The sequence below is a fragment of the Gymnoscopelus braueri genome (genome assembly GCF_963280865.1).
Source record: "Gymnoscopelus braueri genome assembly, chromosome: 2".
NCBI classification, from domain to species: Eukaryota; Metazoa; Chordata; class Actinopteri; order Myctophiformes; family Myctophidae; genus Gymnoscopelus; species Gymnoscopelus braueri.
This window is the reverse complement of record NC_137604.1, coordinates 57,841,785-57,856,198: the sequence shown is the minus strand read 5'-3', so window position 1 is coordinate 57,856,198 and position 14,414 is coordinate 57,841,785. Positions and strand designations below refer to the sequence as shown.

The 14,414-nt window shown below is 46.7% G+C and overlaps 1 protein-coding gene across 1 annotated transcript in view; it reads right to left on the bottom strand.

Moving 5' to 3' along the window:
- myo15ab (myosin XVAb) overlaps nt 1-10,280 on the bottom strand; it is a gene marked incomplete at its 5' end in the record, with an annotated part of 119,504 nt that extends 109,224 nt beyond the window's left edge. Inside the window, 7 exons of the mRNA XM_080443960.1 lie at nt 836-1,068; nt 1,974-2,056; nt 2,466-2,580; nt 3,291-3,488; nt 4,149-4,463; nt 4,566-7,148; nt 7,317-10,280. Coding sequence (XP_080300086.1) covers nt 836-1,068; nt 1,974-2,056; nt 2,466-2,580; nt 3,291-3,488; nt 4,149-4,463; nt 4,566-7,148; nt 7,317-10,280 — 6,491 coding nt within the window. The remainder of the gene's footprint in view (nt 1-835; nt 1,069-1,973; nt 2,057-2,465; nt 2,581-3,290; nt 3,489-4,148; nt 4,464-4,565; nt 7,149-7,316) is intronic.
- Nucleotides 10,281-14,414: the final 4,134 nt, after the last annotated feature.

Genomic DNA, 14,414 nt, shown 5'->3' with positions numbered 1-14,414 from the left:
AGTGCTTATGACTAAACGTCCTAACTCCATTGGATCCTCAAACTGACGTTCAAACCACCTAACTCCAACTTTGGAGACAGTTGTTTTTTCCATAATTGATTAGACGGGAAAAAAAATCCTATCTCCACATTAATGGTCAAAAACCTCCTAACTCCCCTTGAGCTGTTTTTGGATAAAGTGATGATAATATAAGGACACATTCAAGTATCTGACAATGTATAAAGTCACCATGCCAACTTTGATGACGCATGCATTGTGTTGTTCTAAAAAACATTTTTATTTCATATTCCCGAAAAGTAAATATTTTGGACATAACTGGTTTCTGCCCGACAGCAGAGATATACAGTATATATGATTAATATGCATACACTGTGCAGTGCGCCCATACATACATGAATATAATATAATATAATTTAGTAGGAACCATGCACACACAGTGTGTGCTATATGATTAATGTATACTTGACCGTTTTTCTTATACAGTATTTACTATTGTTGCTATTCTTAATTCTTTCTTTCGTTATTGTTGTATTGCTGCAAGAATGTTCTGGAACCAAATCCAAAGAATCTTACTATTGTAATTTGAATATATCAGATTTAACAATAAGATAACATATTCTTCTTTTTTACATTGTAATTGCAATGAATATTGCAATTGTGATGTGAATAATACAGTACATGTGGGGGAAGCGTTCTCTACATACTTTCTACATACACTTTCCATTACTCCAAAAGGGATGTCAACATAAAATGTGTGTATGATGTGAAATGCTTATGGAATGGATGGAAGTGGATTATATAGGATTTGTGTGCCTACATGCGCCAACATGCCTACCTGAAATCAAATTGTGCTATGTCGTAGTCGGACATGGCACCGAAGATGTTGGGACCATCTGGTCTGCGTTGGCCAGTAAACATGGAATCGTCTTTGAGCTTATAGAGCTCTTGTTGCCGCATCCCCTTGTGCCCTCTGAGTGCACCTGAGAGGTTGGGTTTCTGACCCGGGATGGACAGGGTCCCGTCTGGAAGTCGATACCGTGCTCCTCTAAGGTTCTCATTTCCAAGAGCCTGATGGTGAAGGCAGGGGGGGAAACGTCATTACAAAAGAACAGATGAACGTTATGCTCCAAAAGCGCTTAATCCCAAAGTGCATCACAAAGTTTGCACTATACACAAACCCATTGACACACCAAACTGCTCCTGCTTGCCGCGGAGCAGTTAAAGGGATAGTTCACCCCAAAATGATTTTTTTCCTATCGATTAGTCACCCCATAGAGACTTGAATTCATAGATTTTTTATAAATTTTTTGTCGCATTCCTAAGCCAATAATTTGATGACCAGTGGACCGGAAATCAATTTGTTGGCTTAGGAATGCGACAAAAACAAAAAAAATCCATGAATTCAAGGGTGTGTAATCGATAGAAAAAAAGTCATTTTGGGGGTGAACTATCCCTTTAAGCAGGTGTTATGCGTCTTGCTCAAGGACACTTCGACATGATGCAAGGAGGAGTGGTGATCGAACTGGGAACCTGCTGAATCCCAGACAAACTACCTCTACCTATCTACCTGTACTGTGTGAGCCAGTGCCACCTAAGACCATTCATTAAAGAAGTTAAATTAAAGATGTTCTTTAAATATTAATAACCCTAATATACACTATACCAATACAATTGGCATTTGATGGTTCTAAGTTTGTGACACAGACTTCAGTCAAACTGAAGCCTGTGCCTTGTGCTGCGCACAAATTCAACCTTATAGGTACAGACTATAACATGTTGTTCCTTTCTTTGCTTTGTGACTGTGAAGCACTTTGAGCTGCATTTCTTTTTAGGAAGAGTGCTATATAAATAAAGGTTATTATTATTATCATTACCTCAAGCAGACTAGGATTCTGAGGAGCATATGGGTTGATGATAATGGTCCCATCAGCCAGGGTGTAAGATATGTTTTTTAGTTCAGGGTTCCTGAGCGCAGCTAACAGATTTGGGCTCTTGGGTTTTCTAGGGTCCACTATGATGCTTCCATCTGGGAGGGTGTACGATGCGCCTCTCAGGGCTGGGTTGCTCAGGGCCTGGAGATGACAAAAGCAAGAGTTCAGTTCAGTCTCAAGAGGAACTATGAGTGGGGCCTGATCACGTGATCAGTAAAGCTTCAAGAGTGCCGAGTTACCAGGTCAATTTCACCTTTCACATTTCACTGCTTTACACAAAAAAACGGAATAACGATATAAGTCATGTTTAAATCATAATGTGTTTTAGCTCTGCTTGTCTAAAGCCACAGGACAGTTCATAGTTACAGTATAGTTAAAAACGAATACTAAAAAACATTGTCACATAGAAGAGAAATTGATCGGCTTAGAATCGATGACAGGTTATTATTACATTTGACAGGTCGGGAGCAAGCGGTTTAAATGGGTTGATGACGATGGTCCCATCCGCCAGGGTGTAAGAGACTTCTTTTAGAGATGGGTTCTGGAGAGCAGCCAACAGATTTGGGCTCTTGGGTTTTCTAGGGTCCACTATAATACTTCCATCTGGGAGGGAGTACGATGCACCTCTCAGGGCTGGGTTACTCAGGGCCTGGAGATGATTAAAAAAATAGAGTTCAGTTCAGTTCGGTTCACATTTCACAGCATTGGTTTTGATGTACATAAAAACAGAATAGTCATGTTTAAAGCATAATTAGTTTCAGCATTGCTGGTCTAAAACCACAGGATAGCTCATAGTTACAGTAGTTAAAAACTACAGAGCGACTACTTCATATAGTCACTTTCCTTCCAACACACATGAAGAGAAATTGATTGGCCTGAAATGACAGGAATGAAGGTAAATTCACTGTTTTGGTGACACATTGGGGTCCGTGACCCCCCCCCCCCCTGGCATAATATGTGCCCCCCCCCCAGTGTAGGGTGGCGGCCAGGTTTGGAGAGAGATGATGCCAGCCAGGAGTGGGGATCGAACCCGGGAACCTTCCGGATCCCAGTCAACGAAACCTCAACTACTTCCTGAGCCAGTGCCACCCCAACACCATTCATTAAGTTACTGAAATTAACAATGTCATTAGTTATTAAAATAAAATAAAACAGTCCTGGCATTGCTTGGTTCATAAGAGACACTAGATTTGTTACACAGGCTTATGTGCTGCAGACAAATGTACAATACATGATTATTGTATTTAGTCTCGTTTCTGCTTTATTTTCTTCTTTATCTTTATTTTTTTGCCTGTGAAGAACTCTGAGCTCCATTTATTTCCTTTTGTGAAAAGTACTAGGAATACAGGTTATTATTACACTTGACAGGTCAGGACCGAGCGGTTTATACGGGTTGATGACAATGGTCCCGTCTGGCATGGTGTAAGAGACTTCCTTCAGGTATGGGTTCCGGAGTGCAGCGGACAGATCGGGGGTCTTGGGTTTTCTAGGGTCCACTATTATACTTCCATCTGGGAGTGAGTACGATGCTCCTCTCAGGGCTGGGTTGCTCATGGCCTGGAGATGACAACATCAGAGTTCAGTTCAGCCTTAAAGGAGTAGTTCACCCCAACAAAAATATACATTTCTATCAATTGGACACCTCATGAAGCCTTGAATTCATGGATTATTTTTAGTTTTTGTCGCATTCCTAAGCCAATAATTTGATTACTGGCGTAAAGATGCTAATGTATCCGGTAGGAGACACAAAGTAGACTCTTTGTGTCTCTTACCGGAAATACACCCGGTCATCAAATTATTGGCTTAGGAATGCGAAAAAAAGAAAGAAAAAAAAACATGAATTAAAGGCTTCATGTGTGTGTAACTGATAGAAAATACGTTATTTTTTGGGTGAACTACTCCTTTAAGGGGTTCTAGAAACGGGTCCTGATCAGTAAAGCTCCAGGAGTGCTGAGTTACCAGCTTAAATTTACCTTTCACATTTTTACTGCGCTGGGTTTACACACACACACACAAAATAACTGATATACAACAACAGCCATGATTAAAATCATAATTAGCTTCAGCTCTGCTTGTCTAAAACCAAACGATAGTTCATAGTTTCAGTTAGTTGAACAAATACGGAGGTACTATTAAGAACATTTCCCACTTTCCTTCCAACACACATGAAATTGATTGGCCTATAATAGATGACGGTAATGAAAATGCACTGCTGACCTGGAGTAGGTTTGGGTTGATGGGCTTATTGGGGTCAATGAACCCCTCTGGCATATTGAACGAGGCCCCCCGCATGGTAGGGTTCTGTAGGGCGGCAGACAGGTTTGGATTGACGGGCTTCCGTGGATCAATGATGACGGTGCCATCTGGCAGGGTGTACGATGCACGAAGGAGGGCGGGGTTCTGAAGTGCTAGCCTGAGGTTTGGGGAGGAAGCCTTTCTGGGGTCAAGCATCATGGTTCCATCTGGGAGTTTACTCAGGGCGCCCAACAGGGCGGGGTTATTTAGGGCGTTGGCCAAGTCTGGCGACATAGACTGTGTTGAGGAGAGACAGAGAGGTCAAACGAGTTGGAACACAAAAGATGTCAAACAGAAAGAATGAACCAAGATGTACCTGTAATCGGTTTTATGGGTTACCTTTTGGTTGGGGTCTACAAAGGTGCCATCCGGGAGAGTGTAGGAGGCCCCCCTGAGCTGCTGGTTCTGCAGGGCACTGCCTAACCTCGGTGAGGCGGGCGCATACGGTGACTGCATGTAGGTTCCGTCTGGCAGCTGGTAGGAAGCCTGCCTCATCTGGGGATTTTGCAGGGCACTGCCCAGCATGGGCGATTGGGGCGCATAGGGGGAGCGAAAGTTCATAGAGGTCTGGAAGTTTGCGTTTCTGAGACCCGCGTTCTGGCCCAACGCACGGCTGAGCTGAGGCGTAGCGGGGGCATAAGGGTTCCTCATGGGGGTTCTCATTGTGGACATGCCCTGGAAGTTCATGCGGTTGTGCATGGCATCGTTGAGCATCGGAGATGGCGGGGGCTGATTAATATGACCAACATGGCCGTATGGTGAGAGAGCACCAGTCTGATACGAAGCGACGCCTCGCAGCGCCTGGCCATGTTGCATGGCTCCAGAGAGCATTGGAGAAGAAGGCATTGGGGGTCCACCGGGGGACATCATCATTGGAGGACTAAAGGACGCTCCTCTCAATGCCTGGTTCTGCAGAGCTCCAGACAGCATTGGGGAGGAGGGCATCATAGGCTGCTGATAAGGGGACATTGGGGAGGCATAGGATGCATCACGAAGGGCCTGGTTCTGTTGCAGAGCTCCTGACAGCATTGGGGAGGAGGGCATCATAGGCTGCTGATAAGGGGACATTGGGGAGGCATAGGATGCATCACGAAGGGCCTGGTTCTGCTGCAGAGCTCCTGACAGCATTGGAGAAGACGGCATCATAGGCTGTTGATAAGGTGACATTGGGGAGGCATAGGATGCATCACGAAGGGCCTGGTTCTGCTGCAGAGCCCCTGACAGCATTGGAGAAGACGGCATCATAGGCTGCTGATAAGGTGACATTGGGGATGTGAAAGATGCACCACGAAGGGCCTGGTTCTGTATAGCTCCAGACAGCATTGGAGAGGAGGGCGCCATTGGCTGCTGATAAGGTGACATTGGGGAGGCATAGGATGCACCACGAAGGGCCTGGTTCTGTATAGCTCCAGACAGCATTGGAGAAGACGGCATCATAGGCTGTTGATAAGGTGACATTGGGGAGGCATAGGATGCACCACGAAGGGCCTGGTTCTGTATAGCTCCAGACAGCATTGGAGAAGACGGCATCATAGGCTGTTGATAAGGTGACATTGGGGAGGCATAGGATGCACCACGAAGGGCCTGGTTCTGTATAGCTCCAGATAGCATTGGAGAGGAGGGCATCATAGGCTGCTGATAAGGCGAAGTTGGTCTCTGGAAGGCAGGGGCTCCTGGCTGCTGCATGTAAGGATCAGCCATGTAAGGGTCTGGTGCATAGCCGGGTGGGAGAGGCGAGGAACGAGGAGAACGGTGAGGACTGAATGCAGGATGTTTAAGGGAGGGCTGTGGGGAGGGAGCCATCACTCTCTGCTGGAGAGGAAGCCCTCGGGCCATGGGTCGAGATGGGAGACGACCAGACTCTCGTCTCCCTAGCAGTACTCGGTGGGACATCTGAGGGGAGTGAAAAGGGGAGGGGATGGAGGAGTCCACGGTGAGCACTGAAGACCGGTTGCTTCGCATGGACTGGTTACGGAACGGGGGCACGTGATGGGTGGGTGGTGGTACCGGTCGCCCTCGGAGGCCCATGGGGGAAGGCCTCACCGTTCCCAAGGGAACGGTGCCATGGCCCATCCTCCTGGGTCTGGCCATGGGCGTGGGTTCCCTCATCAAACGGTTCGAGCGATGGGAGAAGGTAGGGGACGCTGCGCCAGGCCGATGCCCGGCAGGGGCAACGCTACGACGGGAAGGGGTGGGAGAGGCTCTCTTACCCATCTGGGGGGAGGGAGGCGGGGACGGACGACGAAAGGCAGGGATAGGGGACGGGGGACCGCGTGATGGACTTTGCCTCCTCATGGAGGAACGAGGGGAGGGGGGACGAGAGCGTTGCCTCATGGAGGCCCTGGGCGACCCGGGAGGACTACGTCGCATCATGGTGGGCGAGGGTGACCTCCTGCCCAAGGAGGAAGGGGGTCTTTGCGGCCGCATTCGGGGAGATGCCATGGGAGAAGGGGGTCCCCTCGACATTGCGGAGGGGGGTCTTCGGGGCTGCGGCCCGGGGCTTCGTCTCATCATAGGGGGGGCCATTGGGGGTCCGCGCTGCATCATCGGGGAGGCCATTGGGGGGCCGCGCTGCATCATCGGGGAGGCCATTGGGGGGCCGCGTTGCATCATCGGGGAGGCCATTGGGGGTCCGCGCTGCATCATCGGGGAGGCCATTGGGGGGCCGCGCTGCATCATCGGGGAGGCCATTGGAGGGGCGCGCTGCATCATTGGGGAGGCCATTGGAGGGGCGCGCTGCATCATTGGGGAGGCCATCATGGCAGAACGGCGGGATGGGGTGGGAGAGGGCTGCATGCGACGTCCCATGGAGGGGGACAGGCCGGCTTGCTGCATGATCATGGCAGTTGGGGTGGGGATCTGGGGAACTCCATATCCCTGCTGCTGCTGTGACATCATCATCTGCTCTGCCATCATCTGTTGCTGGGGGGGAAAAGAAATAACGGTGAAAGAATGTAAGCATGTTAAATGTTTATAAACTTTGTAAATATATTATGTCCAGAAGCCAGTAGGCCTACAGTACTACTGTATATCTGCCAATCCTATTATACCTAGGACTGTGGATGTTAAGAATCAAATTAGAATAATAACCTGTGGCGGCATCATCTGCTGTTGTTGTTGTGGCATCATTTGTGGTGACATCATCATTTGTTCCTGTTGTGCCATCATCATTTGCTCTTGGGGTGACATCATTGGTTGTTGTGACATCATCATTTGTTCCTGTTGTGCCATCATCATTTGTTCTTGGGGTGACATCATTTGGGGTTGAGGTGACATTCTAGGATCTTGTTGTGCCATCATCATTTGTTCCTGTTGTGCCATCATCATTTGTTCCTGAGGTGACATCATTGGTTGTTGTGACATCATCATTTGTTCCTGTTGTGCCATCATCATTTGTTCTTGGGGTGACATCATTTGGGGTTGAGGTGACATTCTAGGATCTTGTTGTGCCATCATAATTTGTTCTTGTTGTGCCATCATCATTTGTTCCTGTTGCGCCATCATCATTTGTTCCTGGGGTGACATCATTTGAGGTTGAGGTGACATTCTTGGATCTGGTTGTGACATCATTTGTGGTATGGGTGACATTCTAGGATCTTGTTGTGCCATCATCATTTGTTCCTGTTGCGCCATCATCATTTGTTCTTGGGGTGACATCATTGGTTGTGACATCATTTGTGGTATGGGTGACATTCTAGGATCCTGTTGTGACATCATCATTTGTGCTTGGGGTGACATCATTCTAGGATCTAGAGGCATCTGGTCTTCATACTGAATTTCTGACATGTTTTCAAATTCTGGTTCAGGTGGCAGGGTAGGGCCCGGGAGCATAGGCACATCAAGTCGATCCTTCCCAAACATACGCACTTGTGGCCTGGGCACCCTGAAGGTCATATCTCCTCCCTGAGCACCCATGGTATCGTCTCCAAGCTGGCCCATCGCTTCTGCAAACCCGGCTGCGTACCCGTCCCCAAATTGGTTTTGCACCGGTGTCTGCTCCAGCCCTTGCCCTCCCATCCCTTGCCCTCCCATCCCATAGCCCTGCTGGAGTCCCATGGCCTGCTGGGAGCTGAAGTCTTGGTAAGGCATCCCTGCCTCGCTGTAGTTGAGTTGATATTCCTGTGGCATTCCCCCCTGCATTCCCCCTTGCATTCCCCCTTGCATTCCCCCTTGCATTCCCGCTTGCATTCCCCCTTGCATTCCCCCTTGCATTCCCACTTGCATTCCCCCTTGCATTCCCGCTTGCATTCCCATTGTGTCCGCATAGGGATTCTCATAAACTCCAGCCTGTCCCTCACCATAGTACGCTCCTTGACCACCGTCATAGAGACCCTGAGCCTGGGGGTCAACATACCCACCCATGTCCCCTGCATAGGCGCCATATTCCTGTCCCGTAGCAGCATATGGGTCCATACCCGGATCTACAAACGGTGACATTGGCTGCTGCATCTGCTGACCGTATGGATCACCCATCCCGTCATAGTAACCGCCGGTGGCATCATAGACTCCCTCGTCCTCATAGTAACCCAGGTCCTGGAAGTCTGCACCCATTCCTCCATCGTCATAGTATCCAGGCTGAGTCTGGGCCCCGTATGCAGCCTGCTGACCATAGCCCTGAGCGCCATATGCTGCCTCTTGACCATAGCCCTGGGCCCCGTATGCATCCTGACCATAACCCTGGGCCCCATATGCCTCCTGACCATAACCTTGGGCCCCATATGCCTCCTGATCATAGTCCTGGGCCCCGTATGGATCCTGACCATAGCCCTGGGCCCCGTATGGGTCCTGACCATAGTCCTGGGCCCCGTATGCATCCTGACCATAACCCTGGGCCCCGTATGGATCCTGACCATAGCCCTGGGCCGCGTATGGATCCTGACCATAGCCCTGGGCCCCGTATGCATCCTGACCATAATTATCATAGGCTTTCTGATACCCCTGGTCATATCCATCATCATATCCTCCTTCATGATGACCTCTCGAGCTGCCGTGCCGTCCTTGTGATCGCTGCCCACCCCAGCCTTGGCCTCCAGCTCCACTCTCCCGCATTTTTGTGGACAGAAAGCGCTTGGTCAGCCAATTGGTTGTTCCTGCAACCTTACCCAGCAACTGACTGCTGTTTTTTAAGCCATCTGATAGGCTGTCACTAGCGTTCTTCCTAAACAGCCCTTGAAAGAAGCCTTTCTTCTTTTGTTCACCACCACCAAATTTCATCAGCATGTAAGAGGGCTTCTTTCCGCCATTTTTTGCCAGCCTGTCCTTCTCCTCTTGTTCCTTTTTCTTCTTCTTGCTGACTTTAAACCTCATCATGAAACGCGAGGTGTTCTTCAGCATGGACTTGCGTCGTTTCTTTGTCTTCGCCTTCTTGGCCAGTTTGTTTCTGCCCAGGCGCAGGAGCAAACGAGACGTACTTTTCAGCTTCTTCCTGCTGTTCCTTTTCCTCTTGAAGCCAGAGAACTTCATGAACATCCTGGACATGTTCTTCAGTCCACCCCTTGGGAGCTCCTTTTTAGGCACGGGTGGGCCTCCCTCTTTCTTCTTACCTTTCTTCTTGTCGTCGGACTTTGATTTGTGTTTATCTTTGGATTTCTTCTTCTTCTTGTCATCCGAATCGTCCGAATCGTCTTCATCCTCATCTGAGTCATCTTCATCCTCATCTGAGTCCCCACCTCGTTTCGCGGGCTTACCTCCTTTACCTCCTTTAGCCGGCGGCTTACCCTTACCTTTCTTGGGCTCGTCCGAGTCTTCTTCCGAGTCCTCCTCATCTTCCTCCTCGCTCAGGTCATCCTCCTCAGACTCCGCTGGCTTCCCTTTCCCTTTGTCCTTTCCTTTCTTTCCGTCATCCTTCCCTTTCCCCTTGGGCGGGGGCTCCTCCTTTCCCTTTTTGCCCCCTTTCTTGTCATCTTTCTTCTCCTCTTTCGCCGGAGGAGGGGCCTTCTTGTCGTCTTTTCCTCCCTTCTTGTCATCCTTGCCTTTCTTTTCCTCCTCTTTCTTCTTCTCTGGTTCGGGCTTCCCTTTCTTGGCGTCCTTCTTGGGGTCTTTTTTGGCTGGCATTGTGACAGGCGGCTAGGAGAGCACCATGCCCCCTTCTCTGGACGCGGTGAGGTGGGAGACCCTGGAACAAACGCACAAACGCACAAAGTTATGTAACAATAAGTCAAGTGTGCACATTTTAAAGCATTCTGCACTCCCATGTATACAGCTTTCCTAGGTGCACATACAAGAAGGGTAGCATGCGGAGGCTTAAGGTGGCCTACAATGATGCCCTGAGGATACTACTTAAGGTCCCTAGATGGCATAGTGCCAGTCACTTATTTGTAACATGTGGAATCATGTGGATTCATGTCTCGCCTCCCGGAACAGTATCATTGAGGATATAGTCAATCCTGGGAAGAGCTGTCTCCGGTACACATCCAGGCTGCGTAAACACTGGAGAGTCAGCCTCTATGTACTCTATGGGCCCCCTGTGTGTCTGGAATAAAGTTTGAATTGAATTGAATACAGAAAACACTGCTTCTACTCGGCAGTGAGGAACTGCACCGAGCTCTACCTTATGGTGAATATATTCCTATGAACAACTTGGACGTTTTTTTTCAATAGCTCGTGCAAGCGCACACACTGTCACACTCACACACGCAGTGGTGTAAAGTGACTAAGTACATTTACTTAAGTTCCGTACTTAAGTACAATTTTGAGGCATTTTTACTTTACTGGAGTATTTCCAATTTTCTATACTTTTACTTTTACTCCACTACATCTCAGAGACAAATGTTGTACTTTTACTCCACTACATCTCAGAGACAAATGTTGTACTTTTACTCCACTACAGTTATTTGAAAACTTTAGTTACTAGTTACTTTGTTTTATTATTATTACAAAACATACATTAACCACTTCAGCCCTATTTAAACTTTGGTTATTTGAAAATAGCCGATCTACAAGCTCACAATGCGTTACTGTGAGCTTGAAAATCTGCTATTTTCAAAAGATTTTTAGACATTTAAAAACTTGTGAAACGGGACATTCAGCATAATGAGTACTTTCTACTTTGGTACTTTAAAGGAGTAGTTCACCCAAAAAATTACTTATTTCCTATCAATTACACACCCCATTGAATTCATGGAGATTTTTTAGTTTTTGTCGTAATCCTAAGCCAATAATTTGATGATAATGATAAGACCCTAATGTATCCGGTAGGAGACACAAAGAGTCTCCTTTGTGTCTCCTACCGGATACATTAGGGTCTTATTATTATATTGGCTCAGGAATGCGACAAAAACTAAAAAATGAATTCAATGCTTCATGGGGTGTGTAATTGATAGGAAATAAGTATTTTTTGGGGTGAACTACTCCTTTAAGTACATTTTGATACCAATACTTTTGCACTTTTAGTCCAGTAAATTTTTTGTTCTGGACTTTTACTTGTAACAGTCCGGGAAAGAAATCGACATTGTAGTATTGACACTTTTACTTAAGTAAAATACTTTTTTTCCCCACCACTGTGCAGCAAACGCACACACACAGACACACATACACACGCGGGCATCAACTACATGCATGAAAGCAGCATGTATTAGCATTCGGTCTGACCTTGTAAGAGAGCCCTCGGTTTAGTTGTGAAAGGTCGAGTGTGCGTGTGCACCGTGTGTAATGTGGTTGTGAGGACAGGTCCACACGGCCAAAGAACTTCTACAGCTCGCAAATCTGGTCCCCATGAAGCCTCCTGCAAAACATTGCACATCATTTTAGATTCACCTCTATCACTATGAATTAGGGATGGGACTATATGAAAATCACACGATTATTGTGGCAAACATAATTGCGGTTGACGATATTATCGCGATAATCAAAATATGCTTAAAACTTAAATGACACTTTTGTTAACCACTTGAACGCCCAGCATCCCTATTCTGGGGGAACGTTTGCCCGAAAATAGCCGATCTACAAGCTCGCAACGCGTTTCGAGTTTGCAGATCTGCTATTTTTGGCAAAATCGATTTGTGTAGAGTGAAAAAAGAGTGTACCAAATGTGCTCTTTACGTGTACAAGTATGCACAAGTTTCCTGGGGCATTGTGGGTATCACTTCCTGTCGATTTGATCCCTGATACCTGATCAAATCGACAGGAAGTGATGCCCACAATGCCCTAGGAAACTTGTGGATAGAGGGTTTAAGTGGGACTGAACTTGCAGCTCAACAATTTCACGATACATTAAAATCACGCAATACGATTATTGTGAGATTTTCTTTATCACGATAAACGATAATAACGATTATCATCCCATCCCTACTATAAATGAATGGATGAATTTATTTGGTGATAAAAGGAAAGAGCACATCAGCACTTCCACACACAGTATCACAGAGGATAAAAACACAATAAAGCCTTAAGGATTATTTTTTCATTGTGGTCCTAAAAAAAGAGCAGTCACAACATAAAAGAGACAAGTACACATATCACAAACTATGACACATAGGTAGCAGCATCAGGCAGCAGCAGCATTACAGTTAACTGGCAAACAGTCTACGCACCTTCACGTATTTTAATTTTACTCATTTAATTTACCATATAAAACCAGAAGTGAAAAGGGAGGGCATTACAAACTATAAGAAGCTAACTATATCTCCATCTGTCACTCTTTACCACACTCACTTTATCTCTCTCTCTCTCTCTCTCTCCACACACACACACACACACACACACACACACACACACACACACACACACACACACACACACACACACACACACACACACACACACACACACACACACACACACACACACACACACACACACACACACACACACACACAAACGCCTTTAGTGATCTCACTTATTCCTTGCTACATCACCGGATCTTCTGGTCATGCATACTATCATTCACTAACCCTAACTCCTATAAGCCCTACTATACCCATAGCTCTGCTCTACAAGAACTTGCCAACTTCAACTGTGGGTGTGGTCGGGTGGCGCAGTGGTAAAGTAGCTGCCCACCACCACGGAGGCCGGGGTTCAAATCCACCGTGGTGCATCCGGCTTTGTCGAGTGTCTACATGAACGCAATTGCCCCGTGGTCGGGGGAGGGAAGCCGGGCGGGGAGAGGGTGATAATTGGCACCGCAAGTAAGTAAGCTGGGGCGGCACCTGTCAGCAGGGAGTGTTGGGCGGGAGGAGTAAAACAAAGGCTCTACGTCCTCCCAGTGGGGGCTCCTAACTGGCAGGTGAGTCAGTAGGATACAACAGCAGCAACACAGAGATGTGTGTGGGGAGGAATGAATTGACATAATGACCAAATTGGGGGACAAAATGGGTAATTCTTTTTTACTTTGGGTATATTGTAACTTCAACAAGTTTACAGGTGTAAAAGAGTGGCCGCCAATTATTCTTCGTACAAGCTCACAACATTTTGCAGTTACAAAATAGCCATAAGAATAGAGAATGTAGACAGATAGATCTAGAGATCACAAACCTCTCATCAGGTATCTACTAACTACCCCTATCCATATCAGTCCTATCAAAGGCCAAAGCTTCACGTTCCCAATCAGCAGCAGATCAGCATGTTGTTAACCCATTAAGACCTGAGGTCGATGTCTTCTCAATCCTAACAGTTTTCTGAAAAACTGATGTTATCTGGCCGCGGAACCCCACCTGAAAATGTTTGTTCCAGGTACCCCCAGAAGCAAAGAGAGCAGATCTAATTTGAATAATTTGACCTTTGAGAAAGATAAATGAGTCAGTGTGTCAAAAAACGTATTTTCTTTTCAAAAATAGATTTTGGGGGATTAACAATTACCTCAAGAACGGATATGCAATTAGTGCAATATCATTGATATGGCCGATAACACATTAGGCTGGCAAAATTAAAAACTTAAAAGCTTTTTCAGTATTGCGCATACTTACTGCACATTGATTTTGGCAGTATAGTAACTTTACATTTTTGATACAATGTTCAGAAATATGTGCACTGCTGGATATTAACTCTATGTGAGCCAATCCCTGAGTGCAGTGGGAGGTCACTGATGTAATCGGACTACTACTCTGAGCTTTAAGGTCAGTGGGTTCAAAGTAGAACCGCTGTATGTACACTGGTATCCACCATGTGTCCACCATACATTGAATTATAGTCACACAATTGAAATTTGAAAAAGATTGATGAACAAAATGTAAAAAATAAAATACCACATCA